Raw genomic sequence first — 26,997 nt, 5'->3', positions numbered from 1 at the left:
AAGCCTGCAGAACGGATGAGTAGATTTATTTTCCTCATGTAATTGAATTAAAGAAATAGCTGCAAATGTGTTTCATTTAAAAGTTCTGAGCCGCCATGTTTGGGTTCCTTAACTAACATTTTGTTCAGTAGTTTGGAGTGGCTGCAAAAGTTTTAGGTGTTTTCCCAAATTGGACCTTGCAATCATTGTGTTCACAATGATTCACATTTGATACAAGGGAAAATAGTCCAAATATTTTTCACTTTTCTATACCTACTTCAAGTTTCGAAATGTATTATATTGTATACAATGGTTGTTGTACTCCCGTTTTGAGTAACATGGATCCAGTGAGTAGACCTGGCACTAGTGGGCATCTTACAGGCATGCAGAAGTTCATCTGCCTTCAGGGTGCCTTTGTTACCAAATATCTGTTGCATTTCCCTAATTTAGCACTACCACTAGGAGCTCTCAGTTATCATCAGTGAATGCAGATCAGTCAGAATTCAGATCAGAGATGTCCAGGCCCCCAGATCAGGCAAAGAGTTGAGAAATTACTTTAACTACTGAATTAATGGTAAACCTTTTAATTTAGGCAGGCCTAATTCCAATAGAATTCAGCCTGGACACCAAGATAACCACCCTGCATTTACGTACAGTGCCAAGGGATGTTTAAGGAACACTTAATTTAGCATCATATCCAAATAATGACACCTCCAACATTATAGGGCCCTGGGCACCGTACTGGGACATTGATTTGAAAATATAGCCACATATAGGTGTTATGCTAGCCCCCGATAGTATGCTGCTACTATTGACATGACAGACAGCCACATCCCCACTTACCTGTCACTCCACTCTGGTTGACATGGATACCTATCAAAAAGGAGACCTAGACCACCTGGAGGCTATTTTACCATCATGCCTGCTTCAGGTGGTTCAGGATATTTATAGACCGCTCTGAAACGGATCTGGGCTCTGTCATAGAAATTCGCTCAGAGCCTCTCTCTAGTTCCCAAGTTCCTAGTTCGTGTGCTTGCTTTGGATTCCTGATCTAGCTCTGTTCCCGACTGCACATTTGAATTCCCCTTGTGACTCACTACCCTGTCTTCCTGGTTTGAACGGATCTGGGCTCTGTCATAGAAATTCGCTCAGAGCCTCTCTCTAGTTCCCAAGTTCCTAGTTCGTGTGCTTGCTTTGGATTCCTGATCTAGCTCTGTTCCCGACTGCACATTTGAATTCCCCTTGTGACTCACTACCCTGTCTTCCTGGTTTGAACTTCGCTGGTTCTTTGAATTGTCTTGAAGATTTGCAACATTAATATTCGGTTTTGAACTCTGCTTTGTCCCTGTTTACTGCTCTGCAGTGTGTTTGCCTGTACCATGCTTGCCTGTGCTTGCAGCAGGGTTCACCCTACGAGCCACAGATCTAGTGCTTCGGTCCACCTTAAGCAATAGATATTACAATATGACAGAGGCCACCATGAACCCAGAGGGCTGAATGAAACTGTCTGCAATCTTGCCTGTCGAGCCTCAGCCTTAGAATATAGTCAGGCAGGTTTGATTAAACAGATGCCTTTTCCGGTTTTTCTTTAACTTTGTCCAATGATATGGCACTTTTATAGCCAACTAAAATTCACCTAGGCAGAGCCGCTGCTGAGCCTGCTCCCATGGTACCCCCACCTTCACCCTCGGGTCCTGGAGTTTCCCTTCCTGTAGTGTCCAAACATCACATTGAGCAGAATCATGAAGAACCCTGTGCTTTGAGTCCTGCTAGCCCTGAAGTAAACAGTTCAATCTTTCTTACTGCAGCAACCATGGAGGGTATGTCCTGGATACTCCCTTGCAAGAATATTTCTCTCATTAGTCTACATATAGCTGGGTAAAGCAAGTAGACATATAGCCTAAATATAGAAACGTCCTCAGTTTAGATAAGTGAAAGTCTAAGAATGAGTCTTTACATCACAGGACATGATCTTCTTCAGCAAGAGTGAATGACTGAGAACCCCTTGAGTATGGAGGCTGAATTCAATACCTGTCCATGTTCTTTTGTGGTGTGGCCCTACTTTGGCTATTGTGAAAGCTGAAAGCAAATCAATGTAGGGATAAAGAAAAACAGCTTTTATTCCTAGCTACTGTCATTGATTAAAAATACTTAAGTGACATTACTAACGAGCTGTTCATCAATATGGGAGGGGTTGAATCAGTTGACAGGTGGAATTAACCAACAAAGGCCAGAGACAGAATGCAGTGAAGTATAAGATGCTGGGCATTATTAAGAAAGGTTGGTATATGTGAGAAGAAAAGAAGAACATCACGTTTTATGACCCATATTACATGTTTATCAAAGCTGAATGCTTTCAAAAGGAACTACTGATAGGAACTGTCACTTTAAGGAGGAGAAGGGAGCTCTCGTGCAAACTCCTTTTATCCTTATTATAAATATTTACTCTCCAAATATATTAATATCTTGTCAGCTGTCTGCATTCTTGCAACACATTTTTTACAGGGATTGTATCAAATCCCTGTTCTTATTCCCCTCCTCCCATAGATACAGTACTGTATGTCTTTCCTGAGGCTATGATTACTATTTATTTTCTTTCTTTCATATCTATACAAAGGCCTACAACAAATAAACTTTACAGCTGTCTGTCCCTTCAGAGCACTGCAACTGCAGTGAAGAAGACATTGTTTGCCCATATTCAAATGAGACACCCTGCAGGAAGAAATCCAGTCTCCACAATCCATAATGAGCAATGTGGTGCTCAGACCTCCTGGGTATGTCTTAGCTGTTCCCTCTCACAGATTATTTTTTTGTTGAAGCCGTGTATCTGCTAATCTCAGTCTCAAATTCTTTAATCCCAACGTGGGATTCAAAATCCTACCACATTAACACGCGGTTGGGAAAATAAGATCCGTGCATCTTTGTAGAGGGACCCCACCAGTCACTTCACAAATAAAAAGTCCCTGGAATTACAGAAACAATATTTTTCATGAAAGTTCTATTGATTTAATGTGAGAATGAGTGTGAAACACAGAAGGGAAAAGAAAAAGTTGTTGGAGCCCTATGTAGGCTAAACAATGAAAGATTGTGAAGACTGGCTAAAAAAGGTTTCCATACTTAATGACATGCCTCAGGGACTGTCATCCTACTGAGACTGAATTATTCCTTTAACTTCTTTTTGCAAACCTTATTGCTTTTGAAAAGACTCTGGACAGAAGGCACTGGGGACTGAATTTCATCTATCTGGAACTCCTGTTCCTGTGAGAGTCACTGCAGCATCATATCTTGACTCTCTGTTACTCTTAATCTGACCCCTACCCTCTCCCTGGCTTTTCTCTAACCTAATAACTTTTTCTCCAAACCTTGCCCTACTGGTTCTCATGTAACTTCTTGCACTAGTAAGGCTTTATATGAATGAGGCCTTTTGTATTCATTCTAATAAATCCACAGATGTTACATAAACATGCTACACTAAGATTCAAAATAATTTAAAACCACTTTTTTTCTGGAAAACATAAAAGGTACATAACATTCTAATCAAAACCCTTTGCTGCGACAGATGCTATGTATTATGACCACTTATGTATTTATGCATTTTGGATCAATGGTCATAAATAATTATGAATGTTACTGTATTGTCTTACAGAGTCTTGCCAACAGCGTAAGACATAAAGCCTGCCCCAGCATATAGCATCTGATTATATGCAAGATCTTTGCACAGCAAATTTCCTCATAATAAGCAGGAAAAACAATACTCTGGGAGAACGGCATAATTTTGGTGCCACGCAATTTCATCATAACTAATCTTTATAAAGACCTAACCCTTCAACCATGAAGTCTTAGGTCAGTGTTAAAAATAAAACCAAAATCAAATATGAAAAGCACTGATTGCACATTCACCCAATCTAGCAATGGGTGCAGCTGATACTGGCAGTGTTTTCAAATTGCTTTCTCCTTTGACACATACAGTATCTCACTTCATGAATTCTGCATGACTCCCACTTGAAGATTTTTGCTTAAATTGCACTAACATTTCTGTGTTTTTTCAGCAAAAAAACACTTTTTTGAAAGGCTATGTTAAGTTGATTGTCATTAAGTGCACAGGAGATGCTAATTATCAGCACAGAAGCCCATGCTTGAGGAATTCTGAACTCAGCCATCAGCACCACTGCTACTCGTCCGTGCCAGATTCTCTCTCATCCAGATTTCAAAAACACTTTGTAGGAGTTCCTCATTTTAGGTTTGCTGGAACAGTTATTGAATATGGAAAATAGCAATCCTAGTATAAACAATAACCAGACAAAATTGGGTCCATACCACAGAATTCTGAAGGAATTAAAAGCAAAATGTTTCAGACAAACTACTCCTTCAAGTTTTTCTCTTTACAGTCTCATTAGCATTTTTCAGGCACAAGAGTTCAGCACAGCAGTAGATGGAGACTTCACAGAGCTCAAAAGAAATCTCCCAGAAATGCTCTTTGCTCTAAGCTACACAGATTCATTTCAGTGACCATATTTCAATTTCTATGCTCAGGATCAGAAAGATTTTTTTTTCCTTTGGACTCTTTTTAGTCTCCCTTTTTATACTGAAGTAGCCACACCAGTTCACACTGCTCAGAACGAATATGTTTTCTCTTTCCAAGGTATCTTATTATTTCCATAGCAACTTAAAAAGTAAAACAGCAATATAGTGCTACAAAATTTTAAATATATAAAAAATAAATTGGTTTGCTATGTGTCACATTGTTATACCTTTTGCTGTCACTCATGAAGAAGGTTTACTGTCAATCAGGAAGACGAAAAATAACAATTTCAGTTTTCTATTGTAAATAATGAAAGCCTATGGAATACAGTTTGTAACATCCTGATAAACCATCTAGGCAAGATATAACATCCAGTGTCACCAACCAAACTTTTCTCCTTGAAATAATATCAATAAAAACACAGTGGGAGGCCATTTTGTTTCATTAGCAACCCTGCTATCACATAACCTTTACAATAAATGGTATAGATGGCTTTCAATGCAAGGTATTCAACAAAGTAAAACACATTATCCATTTATTCCCCCTCCATCTGCAAACCGGTGTTTTAAGCAATATAGGCACATATTCATCATTTCTGAACCACCATAAAACCTAATTTAAAAAGCAGTGTGCTTATTATGAACATTAATGGAAAATAATAAAGTGCGCTAGACCCTGCGCTGCTAATTATCAGAAGCTAGGTTATAAGAACTTGCAGTAGAATACTAAGAGGGTTAGAACTCCAGTCGAGAATGTAGACAATGTGGATGGTCTCGTGGCGAGGATAAGGTGCTTTTGTTTCTACCTGAGGAAGCTGTGGTTGGGAAGATGTGTCTTCTGTTTGCAGTCTGTCACATGCTCCTAAATGTCATTTCCACTTGTGTCCACAGGTCCTTGTGCTGCTGTTGATCTTGAAGAATTTAGTTGCGCTGGCGTGGTCAAGGACTTTCAAGATTTCGAATACATTAAATTAAAGAGATCTAAAGAGACATACTGTAGTTCTCTCAGTCCAAGTGTGTCATTTTCTTCAATATTGCACATAGTGCTGTCTGTACAGCAATACCTTCCTTGCAGTATGGTGACCTGCCCAAACAATATCCAAGTGAGATTTGACTAAAGTGTTGAGTACTTTTAACACAACTTCCCACAATTTAAATTCTACACCCTTAACAATAAATCCAAACCTTGTATCACATTCTACATTTTGTCATACAACAAAAGGGTCTGTTTCCGTGTCAGTTTAAAAAAGTGGTGTAGACTGCAGTAGATCTAAAGGCCTATTTTTTCCTATGCCTCCTGCTTAATGTCTGTCATGCTCACTAGTTATTTCCAATTATTTGGAGAGGTTCACTTGTAAGCCTGTATACAACAAAGATACGCTTCCATAGCATACTTCCTCCCACAGAAGGCTGAAAAGGTCCCCACTATTTTTAAAACTTTAACTTTCTTCCTATTTTGATTTGCTTTTAAATGTCCTCAAAGAGAAGTTTTAGCATCTGAAAGCAGCATACTCATCAAAGCAACAGACACTGTCTTTCTCCCTCTCACCCCTATGACTTCTTCTCTTGACCTCAAAGCATTACTGTTGCAAATGAGAAGGATTTCAAATCAGACAGCTTCTAACCTGTGGCCTGCCAGAGAGTACACGAGACAATTAAAAGCTTCATCTATCACAATGATAAAGCAGCTTTTTAGTTGTGTGTGGTACGAATATGGCTTGTGGGATCCCGTGTTATCTGCAACTGCAAAATATGCAGAGAGAGATTGTACTGGTTAATGCAGCCTGACATAATATATAGTGTATTGCGTATAATTCAAATTCCAATCCATCTCAGAAATGTGTTTAGCTTATATTAAGCTTTCTGCATTCATTATCATATCAGTTAAGGCGATTATATGCAAATGACTGTACCTAGCAACCTACAAATCAATCACACTGACAGAGAGATGTTTGAAACACAGGTTATTATAGTAATTTTCATGGAAATAGAGCACACCTGTTTGCTGGAGACAAAAACGCTTCATCCCTCAATGGCACCTCACTTTCACTTTGACTGACTCCCTAAGCAAATTATTGTCCTGTTATTGTACATGTTAATTTAATTTTAATCACAAATGACTAGATCTGGACATTTTTTTATTTAGTAAATGTAATTTATTTAACCATTTACACATTTTTATGTTGCTCCACTCCAAATGGAATACAATCAAGCAACTTCAAAGGCCAAAGTGTGTTTTTTTTTTCTCTTCCCAATTCTACCTTGACACAGGCTGGGCGAGCTGTTGTTCGGGATTAAACTGCTCTGCACAGGCTTCTAGGAGTTAAAACGCAAACTAATGGTTATGGGGCTTTATGATTGTGAGCTCCAAAAAACTCTGTTTTAAGGCCTTTACTCACAGACCATTAAACACTGGGATGGTTTCCTTGGCAGAGTGCACAGTGTGTGGGTTAACTGTAATAAGGTTCAGACTGCTGCCATGAGAGACTCATTCCAGGAGAGCTTGCAAGGGGTGAAAAGACTGAGCTGTTCCAGGTGATGGGGTTCAAAGAGCCAGAGCAGACATCCGGTGTCAAATGCTTAAGTGGGTTTGGGCTCCATTGATCTGACACCATCACAAAGTCAAAGCACCACTAAATGTAAAAGAGATCAAGCGGAAACATTGCTTACACTGTGCAACACATGTTGCAATTATCTATAAGCCTTCAGCTTAGGCATTGTACAGTAAACGACATTTGCGAACTGCATAAGAAACTTTTAACACTACATTGTCACATAATAAAATGTCTATGTGTGAAACAGTTCTGATTAATCATTAACCACATGTTTGAAGGTAGCTGCATCAGCAGGTGTAGGGTGAAAAGAAACAGATAAGGGTTAGTTCTATGCTGAAAGGTGAAGAAGAGAAAACAAACACCTGTGGACACCTGAAGAAGACGTTACAGCCGAAACTTTTCTCTATCTTTCAGCATGGAATGGCCCTTTACCTCTTCCTTATTAATCATTAGTAGACATCAGTTATTACTGAGTTAATAACACTCTGTTAATGCTCTATAAACTAGTCTTTCACAGGTTCTAAAGGATATATGAATGGAACTTGCATTCACTAATCTAAACAGTTACTCAGTTATCAAGTACATCTTGTTTAGGAAGTAGGACAGGGGAAATTCAAACACTGGAGGCCAACAGTTCCATAGATATTACAGGCGCTGCTTAAAACTCTTGTTATTATCACTACCTGTGTCTGAGTTGCCTTTGTTCATATTTTATGTCTTTTTCACAATCTGGATTTCCATTTTAAAGCCCTTCATCTACCACAGTGGCATCACTCTCACTCTGGTCTACACAACAGAGCTGCAGAGGCACACGTTTAATTTTTCAGATGAAGCAATTGATTTGTTCTATCAAGTAATATGAGGCGAAGCAGAAAACCAGAGGACCCTGTGCCCCTTGCTGTCAGGAGTCAAGACAGGGAGATTATTGAGCACAAATCACATTCTTCTCTCATTTATGAGAGATTTATGGTCCTTTTATGGGCCCATCAAAACATCCAATGGTGCAATGATAATGCAGAATCACAAAGGACAGCCCATCAAGATGTATATACTGAAAAACAAAAACAATCTAAAGAAAATAAAATGCCTTTCAATTGCTCATCCTGTCATCCTGCATCATCTTCGCTTTTAGCCATCCAATGAATTGCTGTTTCCTGTAAGTGGTGGATTATGCATTACTCTCAGCAGGTTTTTTTTTTCATTTTTAAAGAAACTGAGATGTTTTTTTTCAAACAGAAATCAATACCCACATTGCCAGCAAGACTTACTTTGTATACCTATGCTGAACTAGATTACTTTATAAAAATATGCATATATTCTTTAAATGTACATTGTACAGTATATTAATAGGGACATTAGGAGCTATGGTGCTTTCAGTGCAGAGTAAAGAACATACAGGTTAAAACTTTAGCAAAGGTGTTTCAGGACCATTTCATATCTCATAGGAAAGCTTGCAATCGCAAACTGCTGTTTTCCCATTTGAATTAACTCCAGTATTGCAGGTTAATATGATCTCCATCACACAAGTGATGAGGTTTAAAACACCAAAATTTAGAATACATGATTCTTGGTTTGCATTGTCTAAAAATTGTTTCTTTTGACAAATTTTGAAATACAAATTCCCCAAAAATGTAACTCACATGAATTAACTTTTAAAAACCTAAGTTAAATTTTGATCAATCAAAACTGTGCTTGTGGGGTATTTTGACATATAAAGAAAACAATGCATTCCTACAAAAATACATATAATGGACTAAAAACATTCTTTATCAAGCGCAGACTGCTTTGATTCTATTCCACTTAAGAAGATTTTTCCCATATTTCAGTTTTGGAGAATGTAAAGGATCTGTGCTCCTAATGAGGGATAGCAGCAACAACCTAACATTCTGAAACAAAACATTAAAAAAAAACAGGCTAATTGAGGATTAGATCAACAAAAAAACTATTTTCACAGTCCATAACAGCTATAGAAAAATTCTACTGAACAATCACATGATGTATTATAATTTGCATCTGGATACAAATACAGCAACATAATGAAGAAGCACTGGTATATTGCCAGTTCATATTCACTCACCGAGTCATTTTTTAGGAAGATTCCTTGTTTTAAAATTCATGAGCTACTAGGATTTAAATGATCTGTCTGTGACCCATCTTCCGACCTTAGCCTTGTCCACACTGTCAGATAACAAGTGAGATTTGTGTTCAGTGACTAGTTTTCAGCACTTTGAAGAAACAGTGTATTTTTTTCTCTGTTACAAAAAACTACTAGTATATATTTAAATGACAGTTTTAATAAGTAAGTCTTCTTACAGTGATGTTTGATTAATTTACTTACTTTTTTAAAAAGAAGTAGTATTCGTTTTGGCTACAACATACAATTTATAACCCTTCAGAGACATCTGGGAAAGCTGTGACTAACTCCCAAAACCAGCCCACCTGGAGAGAGCTGTTAAGCAGCTGTGAAGAAAATGTATGCCTAGTTAATGGGATTTATAGAACATGAGATTGGAAGAGCATACGATTTATGTTTATTTTATTTTTATATATTGAATTTCAGTTCCATGTAGATCAAGACAGCGGTGGAGTATTTGAACTAAACATCACTAAATATATGTACAACCTACAGTATGAATGATTTTAAATCCCCTCCTCCCTCACATTCTTTGTGCTAGAGAGATGTCCAAGCCTGTTCATAGAGAACTGGTATGTCTGAATGTTTTCCAGGTTTCTTCAAAGCTACACCACCTGAAAAGCTGAGAGAAGCTGTAAAATTGGTTCAATAAAGCCAGTAATGAGCTACTTTAAGTCATTAAGTGCTGATTTGGGATGAAAATCCATAGACACATTGGGTCTCTGGGATCAAGATTTGATACCCCTGACTTAAGCCAACCCCCTAGATAGAATCACCTGCTCCAAGGCACAGCCTGACTGCCACTTTAGTACGTTTTTAACTTACTTGGTTGTTCAATTGCTCTTCCACTGTTTATTTTCTCTAACACGTTTCGTACACCTCCTTATGTTTATTTTTTTACTAGTTCTTTTGGTTATTTCTTAAGGCTACCAGCTGCAAGCTCCGGTGAGGTTACACACGGTTGGCTGGGGGCTTTATTCATCATTGTTTTCTCACCCTTTCTCTTTTCTGGGAGGTCTGCTGCAGTCTCTGCTACAGAATGGACAGCCCTCACTCGCTGAGGTCACCTCCACGCTCTGTCCTGTTGGATTCTCACACTGCTGCAATCTGCTTGGCCTGGCTCAGTGTGTCTCACTTGCTGTTCTGCCGAATTCTGTGGTTCAGCATTTGCCACCATGCTGTGTGCTGTGATCATCTCTGGTAGGCTGCAGTCCCAGTCCTGCCTCTACAAGCCTCTTTGCTTGAGCGACTCATACTAGCTGAGAGATTCTTTCTGCTTTGTGGTCTGTGCTGCTGCTGTTAATGGCATTTGTTATCTGTCGTTGGCCTAATCTTTGCAGCAGTTAATGCTGCCAATTCTGGATAATAGTAGAAGAGACTGCATTCGCTCTGGAAAGGCTATGCGACTTTGGTTACACCAGTGATATTGTGTTTTCATTTTATAGACCTATGCTATAATTTGTGAATGGATCAATAATCATGATCTCTAATTCTGCCCCAAGATTATTGAGTCTATGACCCCTCACTTCCTTTGTTACTAAACAAAGAATTCTACACAGACAACCTTATCAGCACAGGAACTCTGGTTGCAGCCAGGTCTATAAAAATACCTTGAACTACAGAATTAGTACTATCTGGTCCTGTCAGTGTCAGTATTCACCTGGGGGCTATGGTATCGATCATGGCCGTCTGTGTAACATGTCTTCCCCAAACTGCAAGATGACCCACCATTAAATCTAAGCAAACTTTAGCAAGGATCTCTAGGAAGTTTTTTCTTTTTCATATCTAACAGTGAATATGTGGATATGTAAACAATCGAACATTAAACTTGGTTAGTCCCTGTGGTGTTGGCAATTCTAACCTAAAAGCATTTGAACACGGCATTTCTGACCACAAAGCTGTTTCAATAGACCTGGCCAGTACTCAGCCATCTAGAATTAGTGGTTTGGTTGGTCAGATCAAGACGGTCAGATCCTTGTTATGTATCACTCTTACTGAGAGAGATCACTGTAATCTGCCAGTCGCTGCTACGAACATCAATGATGTGCTTGATCCAGTTAATAAATGTTCTTTTCCACACTCTACTTAACGGTGTAACACATTCAAGCTAGTTTTTCAAAACAAAATATATAATATTAATAACCAGTTGGTGGCCTCACCTCCTGCAGTCATGACAACTACACCCACTCGTGCTTTCACAAATCTGTACTTCTCTAATTTTACTGCTCCCGATGCTACTTATGTGACTGAGTTTGTATCTAAATTAAGACCTACTTCCTATGTTTTACACCCCATTCCAATGCCCCTGCTGAGATTTAATTTCTCTGCTCTGTATCCATTAGTCATCTATGAGTTCCTGAAATCTGTTCTTGTACCTGCAGGCATACATTTGCTGTTATCACACACATGTTATAAAAAACTGGCCACTCTGCGTACTTACAGTAGCTATCATCCAATCTCTAATTTGCATTTTTTCACAAAAATCCTGGAACAGGTAGTGGATGCTCAATTACAATCTTATCTTTCACTCAATGTTCAGACAAGGATACCAGTATCGAAAAAGCACTTGCTAAGGTAATTAATAAAGAAGCTGGTGAGTTCTGACTCTTTAAGATCACTTAACATTCTCAGAATTTAAGTGCAGCTTTTGAAACTGTCAATCACAATATTCTACTAGTGTGCACAGAAACTTATCTAGGTATCACTGGTACTTCATTTGTCTGGCTGCTATTTCGTTAGGAGGAGTGTGGGTCTTGGCTTTTTTCCTTAAACCTGATGATGTCCCACTTACTCAGGGTGTTCCACAAGGGTATATCTTGAGACCTATACTATTTAGTGCTTGCTCAGATTTGCCACTGGTGACCTGGGTTATGAATGACAAATATACATGAAAATCATACCAAGTACTACTAGTGCAGTTTCTCTACTTGCAGCAAGTCTATGACATTAAGATATGGACACAACAGAACCCCCTCTCAAGCTAAACTGAGAAGACTGAGGTAATACTCCCAATAACAGGTGAGCAATGTTGCTGACTAGCAGTGTCATTATCAACTGTGCTAAAACTAAAATCTTTGTGGAAGGTAGAAACCTCAACATTACTTTTGACCCTGTGTTGTTATTTGAAGCTAATGTTAAGAACATCACAAGGGTATTTTTTCCCTCTGAGTAACATTGCTCATTAAATTCTCTTTTCTCTGTATGTGATGCCAAAATATTGACACACACTTTCATTTAATCACGTTTAGAGTATTGTACTGCCTTATTTACCGGAGTATCTATGGAGGTAGTAAATAGACATCAGTATGTCCAGAATTCTGAGGCTTTTGTACTAACTGAAAAAATACTTGCACTTGCTCCCTGTAAAATGCAGAGTGAACCTTAAGTGGTCTAGTTCTGCGTTATTTAAAAGGCTAACTGCATAGCCATCTTAATTTTACAATAGCTCTGCTGTACTCTCCCAGCCTGCTTACTCTCCCAAAAGCAGGTTCCACACAATTGTCAAGTAGAGCTTCCTCTTGTGCAGCACCACACCTGTGGACACCAAATCCATCAGAGATGCTTTAAAACTTGCTTGAAGACCTATATTTCTGATACATCTTTAAATATATATTTTAGTGTTATTGTTGGTTTGCTTTTTTCTTCTTCTTATTGATTTTATTATACGTGTTTGCTGTGTAAAATAAAATACTATGAACTACTGAGTTTTGGGTTTTCTGAAACACACTTATGAATAAAATGCATTGTTATTAATATGACCTTCATCCCCATAATCGTGGGTAGGTCTCAAAGTGAGAGCTAGGACCCCTAAAAACAGAGCTGGCAAAAATGGTAGTGGGGGGGATTACACATTTATCTCATCTCCCCACCCTTAAGAATCTGTTGATCTACAGTAGTCCCAGAGGCACAGAATGGCTGGGATTTCACTATAATTTTGTAATCATAATAGCCACATAGGTACACCATTCAGTGGGAAGGAAAGTAATTAGGATGTCGATTAGGCTGTCAAAATACCCCGCAAAAAGGCTTTTTACAACACAAGTGTCAAATTCTAACGGGCCAGCTGCTGCTGTCTGGATTCCTGATTGCTTCACATCACATTTTTTTGTAGATACAGAGCTGGATACTGAAGTTCGTATTTCTGTAGTGCCCAGCATACCATACCTCATCACTAGTACACATGGCTTTGAACTGTTTTTCCATCATACCGGTTTACATTTTCTGGACTCATCTTATCCCAGAGAAATCACAGTTGCCATAAGCTTTTGCACTTTAAAGAAAGCAGAAGCCCCCCAGTATTGTTAAGTTAAGCTGTTAAGTTTCCATCTATCAACACTTCAAAAAGCATAAAAAGAACAACTGAGTTCTCCTTGCATCCAATTCATTTTTCCTTTAAAAATTCAAAGACAAAAAAAAGTATTCACCAAAGCACTGGCAAACCATGTTATTTTCTGTATCATTTAGGAAGGAACCAGTACTGGCTGTTGGTGATGACTGGCTGGGACTCGGTAAGTCTCCAATAGAAATCACTGGCTGAGCTTTGCTACTTGTAAAAAGGCAACATGCCATTACCAGGCTGATTCACTTTGGATAAAGTAGACTTGCTGTCTATCTGGACCTGCCAAAAAAGCACTAGTTATATCTTAATTTCCCTGTAAACAGACAGAGTGACTCATATAGGTCACTGCTTCATCTTAAAAAGTAACATTCATTACTGGTTACGTAGGAAGGGGTCACATTAATATTCCATTTTCGAACCCATCACATTTATTAATGCCATGTCATGACGTGGAGGGCAGGTTTTAATTTCATTCTGTGGCTTTTGTCTTTACATTTATATTCAGTGTGCTACTTGATCGTACCTTATGTGGAACATGACACTTCACCTCATCCCTCTCTCCACAGTTACAAGAGTAACTGGATGATTGCTTACCAACATTGTTTTTGATGGGGTCATTTTAAATTTGTATTTTCCTTCTAACCTGTTCATATAATATTGTAATGCTTTCTGTGCAGTTATCTTTTATATTTCTACTTATCTTCCATGGAAAGATATTGTTCTATCAAAAATACCTTCAGGACAGCTACAAGGGAATGTGTTTGAGGGTGTATATCGATGCACCTTCTTTGCTGGACTGGACTTTGCTTTTCCTCGTCTGTATGAGGAGTCACAAAGAATCACTTGTCTCACAGATCCACAGATCACAGATCCACTGTCCACAGATCAGACTCTGCATTGCTATACTGGCCCAGTACAATGGGGAACTTTGATAACACAAGGCAATTAAATCTAATATTAAAAAACGGCCTGCTGTCGTCCTTGGAATAATGTTCTACTAGCAAGCAAATGAGCAGAATGAAAATAATGGCCTGTTATCTTTAGTACCCTTTCCTACCTTTTTATGTGATATCTGTGGGTTTCACAAGAGTCTCTTCAGCTACTTCTTTAGTCTATCAGGGGATTTCCTCTGACCCCTGAGGTCAATTGGTTCTATGGTTTGCTCACTATCCAGGGTCCAGAATTAGCCTCCATGAGCATTCTGGCCTCCTCTAGTTTTGATCAGCTTTGATTCAGGATTTTTTAAAGCTTCTGGTGCCGTCTTTGTTCTAGGCTAATGAGGTTTAATTCCCTAGAGATCAATATAAAACAGGACCTCCCTGTACAGCTTTACAAAGATTATGAGCCTACAAACAATAAAAATGTATGCAGAACACTACCCTTTGCACAACACTCTAGGGCATTATAATTAATGTGCAGTGAGGCAGCATGATTAAGATGTACCCACCCAATCAGATTTTCTCACCAGATTGTTAACTATTTCAACTTGACTACCTTTTTGAGTTGATATAGTATGATTTAACTTTATTTCATCATCAACAGCGTCACCAAATGCATTGAAAATAATCTCTGCAGCGTAACAAATCTGTAGGAGCAACAAAACCAAAATCGAAAGGCGAAAGGGACAAGATCTCAAGACATTCATCAAAGATGCATGACAGCACACCCTGGCAGAGGCACAGGATGGCAGAATTGAAGGATAAAGCCACCTCTGGTCAGGTTGTCATCCGAATCTGTAATCTCACAGCTCTCTAGGATCCATTCATTCTCTCACTCTCGGACATAAATTCCAGCTTTGTTTTCCGTTAACAAATCAATGGAGCTCATTTGTTTCTGAAGCAGAGCAGCCAGGATATTTTTTTTGTTTTCATTTTCACCTCCACAGACACCTCCACTCCTCACTGTGTGTTTGTGTGAGGCTCATTTCCTATGATTATAGCTAAGCAGTTCCTTTTATTTACATCCTACAGACACAAGCATTAAACGATGGAACAAAAGATGACACCAAAGCAGATGGAAAAACTCATGTTATAAATGTTTTTTTTATTTTTCCCCATAAAATATCAGAACATCAAGACAATATAGTTTGAAATATTCTCCCATAACCCGTTAATAAAATGATCAATTCTGCCTTACACATTATCTTCAGCAACAGAGGCATTTCTGTCATAAGGCCTGGGGAGTCTTAAGCTGTCCCTTAAGGCAAAGTCCCGTCTTTTCAAAAATGTGTAATTCAACACTATTTATCCTTACCTGGAAATAAAAAACTGCAAACCAGAAGTTCAATGTTTTGGAAAACTTACCCCAACATGTATTATAATTAATAATAATAATAATAATAATAATAATAATAATAATAATAATTGTTATTACTTCGCTGTCTGTGAGATCACTGAGATGTAAATTGGCAATAACTTGCTACTGAGGCTTCAGGGCTTCAGCCTATAGAGCACTGCTTTTACAATCAGCAAAACTGTTGTCTGTTAGGTAAAGAATTGCTGACAGCACTGATGTGCTAATGGAGCTTCATAATAGCCCTACCTTTAACACTTTCACACTTACGTAGTAAATTGACATTTATTTAATACCCAGTAATGGCATTCTGCTTGACTCTGTGGAACTGTTTTGGGACAAAAAGCCAAAATGATCTTCTCACAGGATCAAAAACAGGGTTTTTTTTATAAAGAAGCACAAAAACATTACATCGTACCTTGTATTCCACCACACAGGTGGTGCTCACACCTAAAGAAGGCTCCACGGCCGAAACATTGGGTTTTCTTGCTTCTTTTTTTCAGCATGGAATAACTGTATTAATTCTGATGTGTAACCAAAAAAAGAAAAATATAAAGCTTACGTTTCCAGCATTAATCTGTTATTCCCAAAGCTAGTTTGTAGTCTTAATACCATTAAGAGTCCTGGCTAGATTCCATTCTGGGTCTGCAGTCTAGCCTGCCTCAAGTTCTCCCGTAATGTCACTATTCGAGCAATTCTCACTTCTCTACCTGTGTAGTGGGGCTGCTGGCACAAGATGGCTGCAGCATGTCACCCAGGCAGGTACTTGCAGTGGTGGATGAAGCAAGTTTTTTCCTTCATGTTAAGTGCTTTGTGATACTTTGGGATTAAAATAACTATATAAATGCAAATAATTATGATTTGAATAAAACTCATTCTAGATCAAGGATTTGGGACTCTAGCCTTCATGTACTGTATAGCTATACTCTATTTCTACATGTTCATAGGGTCTAATGCCCCTCTTTCCCCCTCAATCACTTTTAAAGAGACATCATGCACAAGGGGTGTTTTTATGATAAACCATAGCACCATTTGACAGTTCAGGTGCCGGACTGTTCCTATACACCATGCATTAATTAGCACCACTGAACGCATTACGAGCAAGCTGTACAGTGCAGCACTGTTAAACCGGGGGCTGTTTCAACCTTTTTTCCTGATCAAGGCCATGCTACAAATGTAATTTTTAGGGTCACCCGAGTATTTCAATGCAGTTTCTGACAGCAGGACTAACTCACAAACCCAGTTCAGCTCCCTCTATTCTGCAGCTACTGCATTTTTCTCCTTTCAGGTTCCCCTAAGGATTACCTGGTCTGCTGCAGAGTCTGGTGGAATTAGTGTGAACCTCAGACTACATGCTCAGGCACTGAAAACCTAATGAACAGGATCCCTTGAGAAGACAAGGACTCGGTAGGTTTAGTACAGAAGCAGATACAGTTGTGGAAGAAAGGTCTGTACACTGCCCTACCTTTTCAATGCAAGATGGTTTAAATCAAGTTGATATTATTCCTGGTGCCAGTTAGGAAATCTAGTTATCACTGCACTGTATATGAAAATTATTCAAAACATTTGTAGTTTTGAGTGAAGGTCAAAGCCATTTTACCACACCAGAGAAAAAGGGTGAAATACAGAAGTCTTCAGCTTAATTCTTTTTGTCAGGTACACTCTCCATGGATTCCAAATGAGAAAAAAAATGTTTGTAATTTTAAATAAGATTATTTAACATTCATCAACAAAATTGAATGTTGTTTTAAATATGTATGACTAAAACCAGCGATTCATTGATTTTTTAATTCCATTTTTCTCCTTTTCCAGTTCGCTTTTGTACAGCTCTACCGCTCTTCTGCATAGTGCAGAAAAGAAATGAGAATTAAATAAAGTTCACATTATCTATCCACTGCGGTAAACCCTGGTCTTGGCACAGGTGGTTTAAAATTTCATTATTATTGTTCCCTCCCTTCAAAAAGCATTCAGTACAATATTTCTGGCACAGAAACTTTACAATCAACTAGCCATCTATTTCGGTCGACATCACTGCACTGCACTCATTAATACTGTAGTACTATGGTACTCCACTCTGTCAAAGTCCCATAAATTTGTGAATTTGCCTGCTGAAATGATTTCCAACAAGCCCAAATGATTTACTGGTACACTAACACACAGAAATGACGAGAAAAAGCAATGCTACCCTTTTCCATTATTCAAAGAAGGAGAATTTTCTGAAGAGAATTGGAGACCTGCAGAGGGCACGGACACAAGGTGGTAGACAGAACAAAAAGTCCCAAAGCGCCACTCAGAGGGCAGACGAGCAACAGCAAATATCCAGTTGCGCAGATGTCTGGCATCGACAGTGTCATCTTTCCTCATTCATACAGCAGACACACAGCTCAGCCTGGCCCAGGAGGTGGAAGTGAAGTCAAAGAGCTCAGGGCTGAATAAATAAGAGTCAGGCAACAGGAAGCTGGCTCTGCTCCAGGGAACATCAATGTCGATTCTGCTCCGATAAGGCTGCGCATTATACATCGCTCGGCGGTAAGTCGCATATAAATATTTTAATAAACCAATGAGGAGAGCTGGCTTGGACTGATAAGGAGACAATAACTTTCCAGAACAACACGCAGCTCCAGCTACAGACTAAACAAGCCCACTCTCCCCCTTTTGTATCCATCTGGAAATGAAAGAAGAGGCCTCGGGGGTCTCAGGCTGAGATGAGCCGGTCGGGTGGGACCGACACTGTTAAAAACCTGGTGAATCCAGACCCGTTTGCCTTCCCACCCAAGGGATTTTTGTTGTTGAGAATTCGTGTGCACTGAAAAAAGCTGGCAGAAGCTAAGGTCTGTTTCCATCGCAGGTATAGTCACAATGTGACCATCTACACACTACACTGCCAATACAATAATGAGGCCATTAGTGACATGAACAAAATTTAGAATCGCCACTCCACTGCTTCCACAGGTGGCCAGCTGTGGGGGAGATTTGCTTGGGGATATGATCTTCACTGCAGCTAGTCCAAGTCTAATGAGCTCACGGGTATCTTTTTGTGCTTTAAATTCAAACAAGGTAGAAAGCAACCGCAATGAGCCTTGCCACTGTCTGGCTATTATAAAGCAACAGAAAACATTTGCTTTGCTTGAGTTCTGAATGTATTCACTTCACTGAAAAAGAGAAATATTAGTCCTCCGAGTGCAATTTCTACCTTTGTAGCTGTTAAGAGTTATGTGCGTGTGTGTGTGGAGGGTGCCAACGCCTACCTGTGCAACTCCAGCAACCACATCACCTGTAACTGCACAGCTGCAGGTCAACATTGACTGCATGAGGGCCTACTGCCTAACACAGAGCCAGAGAGTGAAGGCCTGTCACCGCCATTCATGTTAGGGTCAGAACAGCCCAATTTGTCACATTCTCTCCCAGGCAACCACCACATGTTGTGCTGCTGTTAACACTCTGTGGGTTTGGGTGGTTTATTCAGTAGTTGCCAGTCAGACGTTGACAGCCAAACTATCCCAACCCATTCGAAAAGCACAAGCTGCTCCCGCCAGCTCTCTCCATCTTGCGATGCATCTCAATGCTATAAAATCAGTAATAAAGAACCATTCATGGCCAAACCTTGCAGTGAAGGGAATTCTGAACCTGGGTAACCTTGCTATAGTGAGACCATGCGTCTTAAACCACTGAACCAGTTATGTGCCTCACTCTGTCAGTTCCTCTCATTTCTCTTTGAAATGTCTTTTCAAAAAGCCATTTCAGCAGAAACAGTGAAAGAAGAAAACAAAGACAGGGGAACCACACGCATAGAACAGGAGATGCATTAAAGTGGGATTAAACAAAATGGAGGTTCTGCTAAGAAACAGCTTGTCGCCTCACTTTGGAAGCATTCCATCCTAAACCCGTCTGTACAGGCCAGACTTTTATTTCACAGCAATAAGGAAACAGCAGCAAGACACCACAGACGAGGCAAGGTAAGTTACCTACATAAGAAGTAGTCAGTAAGCCTTTAATACAAGTGAAATGATCTATGCAACATGAGGATCTACAAAAAACCGTATAGAGTGGGGGGGGGGAGCATTCTATCCTCAAACATGGAAACAGAGCTGGGATTTAACAAACCATCTCCACCCTCTGGGGTTTCTACAACAAGACCCGCTTGGGAGCACCTCAATGCTTTGTTTCCTAAGCTTTTCCAGTGTATTTTAAGGAAACTCTTGTTTTTTTTCAACTTGAAAGGAACAGGCCTTGTGGATTTTTTTAAGCTGTGTTTCTTGCTTTTTCTTAAGGCATCTGTGCTTTCAGAGGCGGGCCATGCTACTAATGATTTCTAAGAGGACAGCAAGAAAATGAATTTAAATCCGGTTGCTGAAGAAATCCTATTAAATCATAGTACTTTCCCCTCGCCCACAATCTCCATTTTTCCCCCAACACTGCGATGCGGCTATCGTATTCATTCACATATCTTCGGGCTGCACACATTCTCGCCCTGGAAGGTAACATTTGGTGACAGCAGCAACCTTATCTGTACGAGTGTAATCCTGCCCCTGCTCAGTTACACTGGTGGGGACTGGTTAAATGCTAGATGAGATATGGAGCCAATACACAAGCAGATGTGGGAGAAAAGCATGAAGAAGAAAATAACATAGCAAAGGTCACAAAAACCTTCCCGGTGCCATCAATCTGCTCCATCTTTCTGTAAAGGATTACATCTGTCTGCGCCAAGCTGTGATTGACACAAACTTTTGTTTCTATTTTTTTTTATTTTGGATGGTTTTAAATTCCTTTAAATATCCTTTGAGAAGTCTCTGAATTTTTAATTAAACTCAGGGGAAAGACTATTAATTACCACAGAGATTCAGTCATCTTTGCTTCATAGCTTAAAAGAGCCTGTGTCTAGGTTGCTGATGAAAATGCACAGAAAGAAGGTAGCCTTTTACACAGACTACTGTTGATCCCCTATCCCATATTTAAATGTTTAAAGAGTTGCCTAATTTGGCCTCCCAAACAATTATTTGTTTAGGCTTTGGCATTCTCAGTCTGCCACGTGCCATCTCCAGGAAGGATTTTGTTCTTCTCCTAAAGTATAGAGAGCACACTACATTAAGAACAAAGCAATTATTGAATTAAAATATCCTTTGAAGTCTGGAACAGGAACACTTGAACTTTTAATTACACACATACCCTCACATAAATTAAGGAGTGGAGATAAAAGAAAGTGAAAGTTACCACAAAAGCCTTACTAAAAAAAAATACAGCAGTATAAAAAGTTGTGAAAAAAGCCTTTGGTGTGATTGAGAAAGCCACTATATCAAGAAATCTGGGAAATATCTTAACGAAGGAAATTATTAGTTCATAAGACAGTCAGATTCAATGAAATCTCACAATGACAGTTTTAATAAACTTCAGCTTTCAGTGACATATTGAATGCCCCAGCATCTTTATTACATTTCTTATGTTCTTCTCTAAACATGCTGGCAAATGTTTCAAAATGTTTCTAATGATAAGAATATCCATGTCACAGCAATATTTTATGGTTGATTCTTTAATGCACCTATGTGTTCAAAGAATACAATGTTTCTGTCCATTAATTAGTCTAGAGTTATTAAAATGTGCTCCCTGAGATCCCTCTATACTAACTGCTAATTACAACCAACAAAATATAACATCTGTACATTAAAACTGTTGTGATAAGCCCATGAAATTATTCAATTTAAACCCGTAAGTGTAAAACACAATATTAAAATGCATTATATCATAATGGAAATGCTGCCTTTCAGCTTAATAAGCTTTCAGGCTTAGGTAACATCTGGATACAAAGCCTTTAAGACTAACAAGGACTCTGTGTATAGTTCATTGCATATTGTGAGGTACATGTTGTCCTTGCTTGCTTGTTCATGTGTCTATGTTCTATTCCGTCTTGTCTCTGTAAAGGTACACACACATGGGTTTCTATGAAGGTGTGAGTGGGTGGGATCACCAGTGGGCTGATAAGAGTTTTGGCAAGTGAGAACTCTCCCAGGGACTGACTTCCCATTATCGGGGAGTCCAGTCACTGCAGGGTTGGGGTGCATGCAGGTGTTGTTACAGTATAGCTGAACCGTTACATTCTCCTTCCCTCCCTTTCCTTGTGCAGTACAAAACTGACACACACTGAGATGATCAGGTTCGTGTTCTTAAGGGTTTCTTGTCCTGAGAACCCACCAAAACCATAAATTACATTACAATATTTATTATCCCCGCAGTGAAGTTAACCTGGGAATGTGGTAACAACTATTTGATAACAGTGAATGAATTATGTACGTTAGATGTCTGAAGGATAATTTCCATGCGGTCATACATCCTTGATGAATCGCTGCCTGTCTGAGCCAACAAAATTCCATTAATTTTGATGGCATCTGAGCTCATGGGGAGAGTTCTGCATAAGATGTCCTTACAATTCACAACACATCCCCACCTTGTTATACATTGATTATGCTTTTAAAGCAGCAAGAATAATTTGTGAACAATAATACTTAAACAGACACACATTAGCAAAGGACATGTAGTTAAACCTATGTGGATGGACTCAGAATAATAAGTGGGCAATATTTGTTTCCAGCTCAGAAAATCTACAGAAGATCCACAGACCTGAGTCTTACATACAACATACTCCAGAACTCCCCGCCCTGCTGCATCTACTTTCTTCACTACAATCGATGAGTCCACAATGTGAATCACCTGGCACTGTGGAAGACTCTATACTGACACGTGATGAGGCCTTACCATATAGGAGATCAGAGGTTGAGTGAGGACTGCTGTAGGTTCTCATCAGCTGCCAGTCAAAGTCATCCTCCTCCCCCTGGCTGTATTCACACAGGCTGGGGTCTGAGTCTTCATCGAAGGTGCAGCCTCCTGTGGGAAAGATCGAGGTCAATTATTGAACACGAAGAAGAACTGACATCAAAATGACCCTAATCCCCTTATAGAATCCATTTTATTTATTTTTTTACGATAGAGAAACCAAGTTCCAAACACTTTTGCAAAAGTAATCACAGCTGGGAATACTGAGCTCTTATCATGAGGCGCAATATCGCAGTGCAATACTGTGAACTCTCTGCTTATATACTTAGAGCCAAAGTTTTAGCTTACAGAAAATAAAACATCCAAAGTAAGGTCTTATCAGTGTGGAATTGCTGACCTAAACAACTAGTCCAGGGCACATTCATAACCAATATTTATTAATATACACACCAAATGCTGCTATTATTATTATTACAAGAGCAGCTATTATTGCTCATTACTAAAAATTGCTATGCTTTACTGCCCATCGGGTAAGCTTGATATGGCAGGTTGAAATGAAATACGAAGACCCCCCAATGTTTGTCCCTTTCAGGATCCACAGCTCATTTACACTTGGAAAGAAGAGAGCAGTATTTCACCATGATAACCCCACTGATCTCATTTCCACAACTGTCTGGGGAGATACTCCAGACAAAAAGCAGCATCCATCTCTCGCACGGCATGTTTCTGTAGACATCAATTAATAACACCCATCCACCATCCACCAATCAGAACTGCAATAACACACACACACACACGCAGAAATAAAAGTTTTGAAAGGATGAGGCACTCGGCATAGCTTTATTATTGCAATACATCACAACTTGACGAATCCCACAAGCCACAAGCTAATTTGCCAAAATTACATTTAATCGCTGTAGCTCTTATAGCCTTTAGGTCCGACTTAATGGGCTCCATCTATTCCCCTTGCATCTGTTGCCCTCTCTCACATTAGACCAGTGGTGTGAAAATTAGAGGGCAGAAAACATGGGCAATCAGAATGGAACAGAATACCTTTTTGTTTCAGGAACTACATAATAAGGACAAAGGTGACCCAAACTGGTTCGAGACGACCTTGAAGACACATTCTCATGTCACTTCTAATCAACAGTGTACACAAGGGGGTGGGGGCTGTTGGAGTCAATGCCACCCCAAAACTAATACTGTACTATGTAGACAGTGTAAGCACAAGCCCGCTTCCTGTGAGGGGAATATTTCACAGGCAAGGGGAAGGGGAAGGGGCATAAAAACTTAAAAACATAACGGAGCCAGGCACAACCAGGTCCCAGGCTCACACAATATGGAAACCAACGAAGAGCCTCAAGTGAAGTGAACGTCTGGCTTTTAAGGTTGAACTGAAATGGGTAGGAACAAGGAACAGGTGCGGGGAATGAGGCCAACGAGGAAGGGCTGGAGCACCCTTAAGAGGAGGGGTTTGCGATCGTGACAATTGCAGCTCACTGCATAGATGAAATGACATCAAGAGGCCCATCTCAAAACACATTCAAATTCACAAAATAAAGGATAACTGAGCATGATATTTGACACCTTCCTCTGAAGTACATGTCCTGCAGCACATGTCCTGCATTGCAAGAAAGTGGTTCATTTAGTGAACCTCATACCACTCACTTACTGGTGTTGCAATCATTTTTGGAAACCTTGCTTTCTGGATGTAGTTTGGACAAAAACTGATTGGCCAATTAATTCTAAACTTGGTAGGTATCATTATAGTGACAATGCAATTAATGAAGGGTGATTTGGGGTTTCTTGCATAAACAAAAATAGCGAACTGACCACCAATTTGCACTATTGCAATCCTATGCAATCAATCAACAAAACTGGCAAGTGTTATCATGAGGCAATGCAATTTAAGTACTTATAAATGGTGTTTCTATTTTTTTTCCATCTTCCTTGATTACCACACACATACTAATGGGTTAGTGTGATATTGGTTACTATAATAGCAATTATTCCAGATGACATTGCTGCCCCCTGGAGGTTCATATTAAATTGAAACCTGGCACCCTTTCAAACAAGACAAGCTCGTTGGGCTTTGCAAAGAGAAAATATTTCTGTCATGGTCAACATTTGTGGAATAGATATCTTTTTACATGAAACTATGTCTTATAAAAACAGAATTATATTTGTTTAAATCTCCCCATTTCTATATCATTACAGGGCTAAAGGTCAGCATGAGCTTTTTGTAAGGGCTTGCCTTAGTGTCCTTGGCTATGTCAGTGGTTATTTAAAGCAAATAAAACTCCCCTTACACTCTTTTTTGTTAGAGTTTAAAAATGGTTCAATGTGGTTATCAACATACACTACAATACCCATTCTACAGGAACCAAACTGTGACACTGATTTAGTGAAGGCACAAATAACTGTGCATTCTTTCTTCGGTACTAATATCTACTCCATTAGAACTAGACAACTATAGGGTTTTATTCTAGTATTAGAAGACAGGGGAACATGCTTGTCAGGCAAGAAAAGTACTTGTTTTTCTTACCAGAATATTTTTTGTGATAGAGTGACTTTGTAATTGTAATTTTAGGAAATCCCTTCATTCATGCAGGCCTAATACGATCAAGTGTATTTAGTCTTTGAGACTTTGTCATCTTCTTGGACTGCCTAGTCTGTGCTGCTGGCAACAAGTTTCCTCTTTATGTTCCTTGAAACAGATTGGATCTTTCCAGGTTTGTAAGCTGACATGAAGTTTTAACTGCCCTTCTTTCCCGAGCTGGACAAACGGATTGGAATGGTTTGAAACGCAAGCTTCTGAAGACCTCCCAGAATTGATAGGTTTCAAAAGAAATGTCTCCATCTGCTATTCAGCGATTTCTCTCATTAAGTAGCAGCATGCCTTCCCAGAGTTCGTTAAGTGTTTTGTTACCATGCGGGTGCCTTTCAGAGTTTGAATATTTCTGCTGGAGGTTGGCAGGACTGCCCTGTTTTAATAGGATGTTAAACAAGCTGAGTTAAGTTTTAACACAGGAATGCCACTTCTAGTTCCATTTCAAGGAGAGTTTCAGGTCTTGAGGCATGTAAAGAGGATTTATCTGTGTTAAGAAAAGAAGTGACTAAATGCCAGCCATCACATTGAGTGCACTTGGTAAATGCCTCCATCTTAGGTCTCCAGAGGCCCAGCCGAGCAATTTAGGAGGTTCACTGAAAATAGGCTCCAGATTCAGGACACCCACTGGAGAGTCAATGGGGTTTCCAAACAGTCCACAATAATTACTGAATTCTAAACCTATACCAGGTTCATCTGGTGTTGTGTGACAAGTACATCAGAGATTTTATCAGGTCGGATCTGGGTCAGACGGACTTCGTGATCCTATCTGTTGTCTGCCTATAGGCAATGGAAATCATTTGGTTTACCTCACAATGGCTCAGCAGCATAGAAACTAAACTTGAGTGAAAGGGAACACTCACACTAAAGGTGAGGACAATTTCCAGATCCAAAAACTGCACCAAAAATTATCTTCTTCAAAAACTCCATCCAAATCCTTAGACTGAGACTGACATATTGACCAGCCCCCTGCAGCCCCCTGCAAGCAGCAGTGACATTATTGAATAATTAGGAACCAATTAAGCTTCATTAAGACTCTAATGTGCAACTGGGAAACCTAAGCAAAAATGTAATCAAGGTAGTTAGCCTGGAGCACTCTAAATATAGAGGCAGCATTCACAATAACCTCAGTGGAGTTACAATAACCTGAAGCCACCAAGATCAATAACTCACCTGTTGAGGTTATTGTTTTTTACCTGTTCCAAACATCATGATCAATGTTTTGTTAGATGTTGTGACCGATATATATATTTATTTATTTATTTATTTATTATATTAAATCATTATATCAGACCTTTTTGAAAAGGTCAATGGATGGAAAATGGTGACAGGAATGAAATCATTCTTACACATAATGTACACTTTTCGACAACATAGCTAAGGGCAATATTATCCTGCTTTTCCTTCAAACAAGTGTAGTCAGCAATCGCACTAAATAGTCACTTCGCAGGGTGCATGCTAAATACATCTAGCAAACAAAAAATGGAGAATCTTTCACAGCACATATTGCAATAAAGGGAGGAAGCAAAGAAAGAACAAGAAAATGCAGGCTATATAAATTGAGAGTGGGCAAGCTAACCAGAAACGGCTTTGGTCTTGGATGAAATGGAGAGCGTTCTTCCAATTCCAAGAAATTACCCAGGTACAGTAAAAACCTTGCACAATTCAACCCTGCAAAAAGAGTCATGGCAGTTATCGATAGGTGAGAAACTCACGTGCACTGCTTGGTAAATTTTGTTTGTAAAATTAAGCCCAAGGAAGAAATAAAGACAGAGATTTCCTTTCTTCTTTTTTGAGCTTCTGA

General features: G+C 39.3%; 1 protein-coding gene across 3 annotated transcripts in view; it reads right to left on the bottom strand.

Annotated features, from left to right (window-relative positions):
• The window catches only part of LOC148649743 (receptor-type tyrosine-protein phosphatase U), a 221,022-nt gene that overhangs the window by 130,833 nt on the left and 63,192 nt on the right, over positions 1 to 26,997 (bottom strand). For all 3 annotated transcript variants that reach the window (XM_088602806.1, XM_088602807.1, XM_088602809.1), the window contains exon 2: positions 22,568 to 22,696. In XM_088602806.1, coding sequence (XP_088458932.1) covers positions 22,568 to 22,696 — 129 coding nt within the window. The remainder of the gene's footprint in view (positions 1 to 22,567; positions 22,697 to 26,997) is intronic.

This window comes from Lepisosteus platostomus, chromosome 13 (assembly GCF_059453375.1).
Source record: "Lepisosteus platostomus isolate fLepPlt1 chromosome 13, fLepPlt1.hap1, whole genome shotgun sequence".
Classification (NCBI taxonomy): Eukaryota; Metazoa; Chordata; class Actinopteri; order Semionotiformes; family Lepisosteidae; genus Lepisosteus; species Lepisosteus platostomus.
This window is presented reverse-complemented; position numbering and strand designations above follow the sequence as displayed.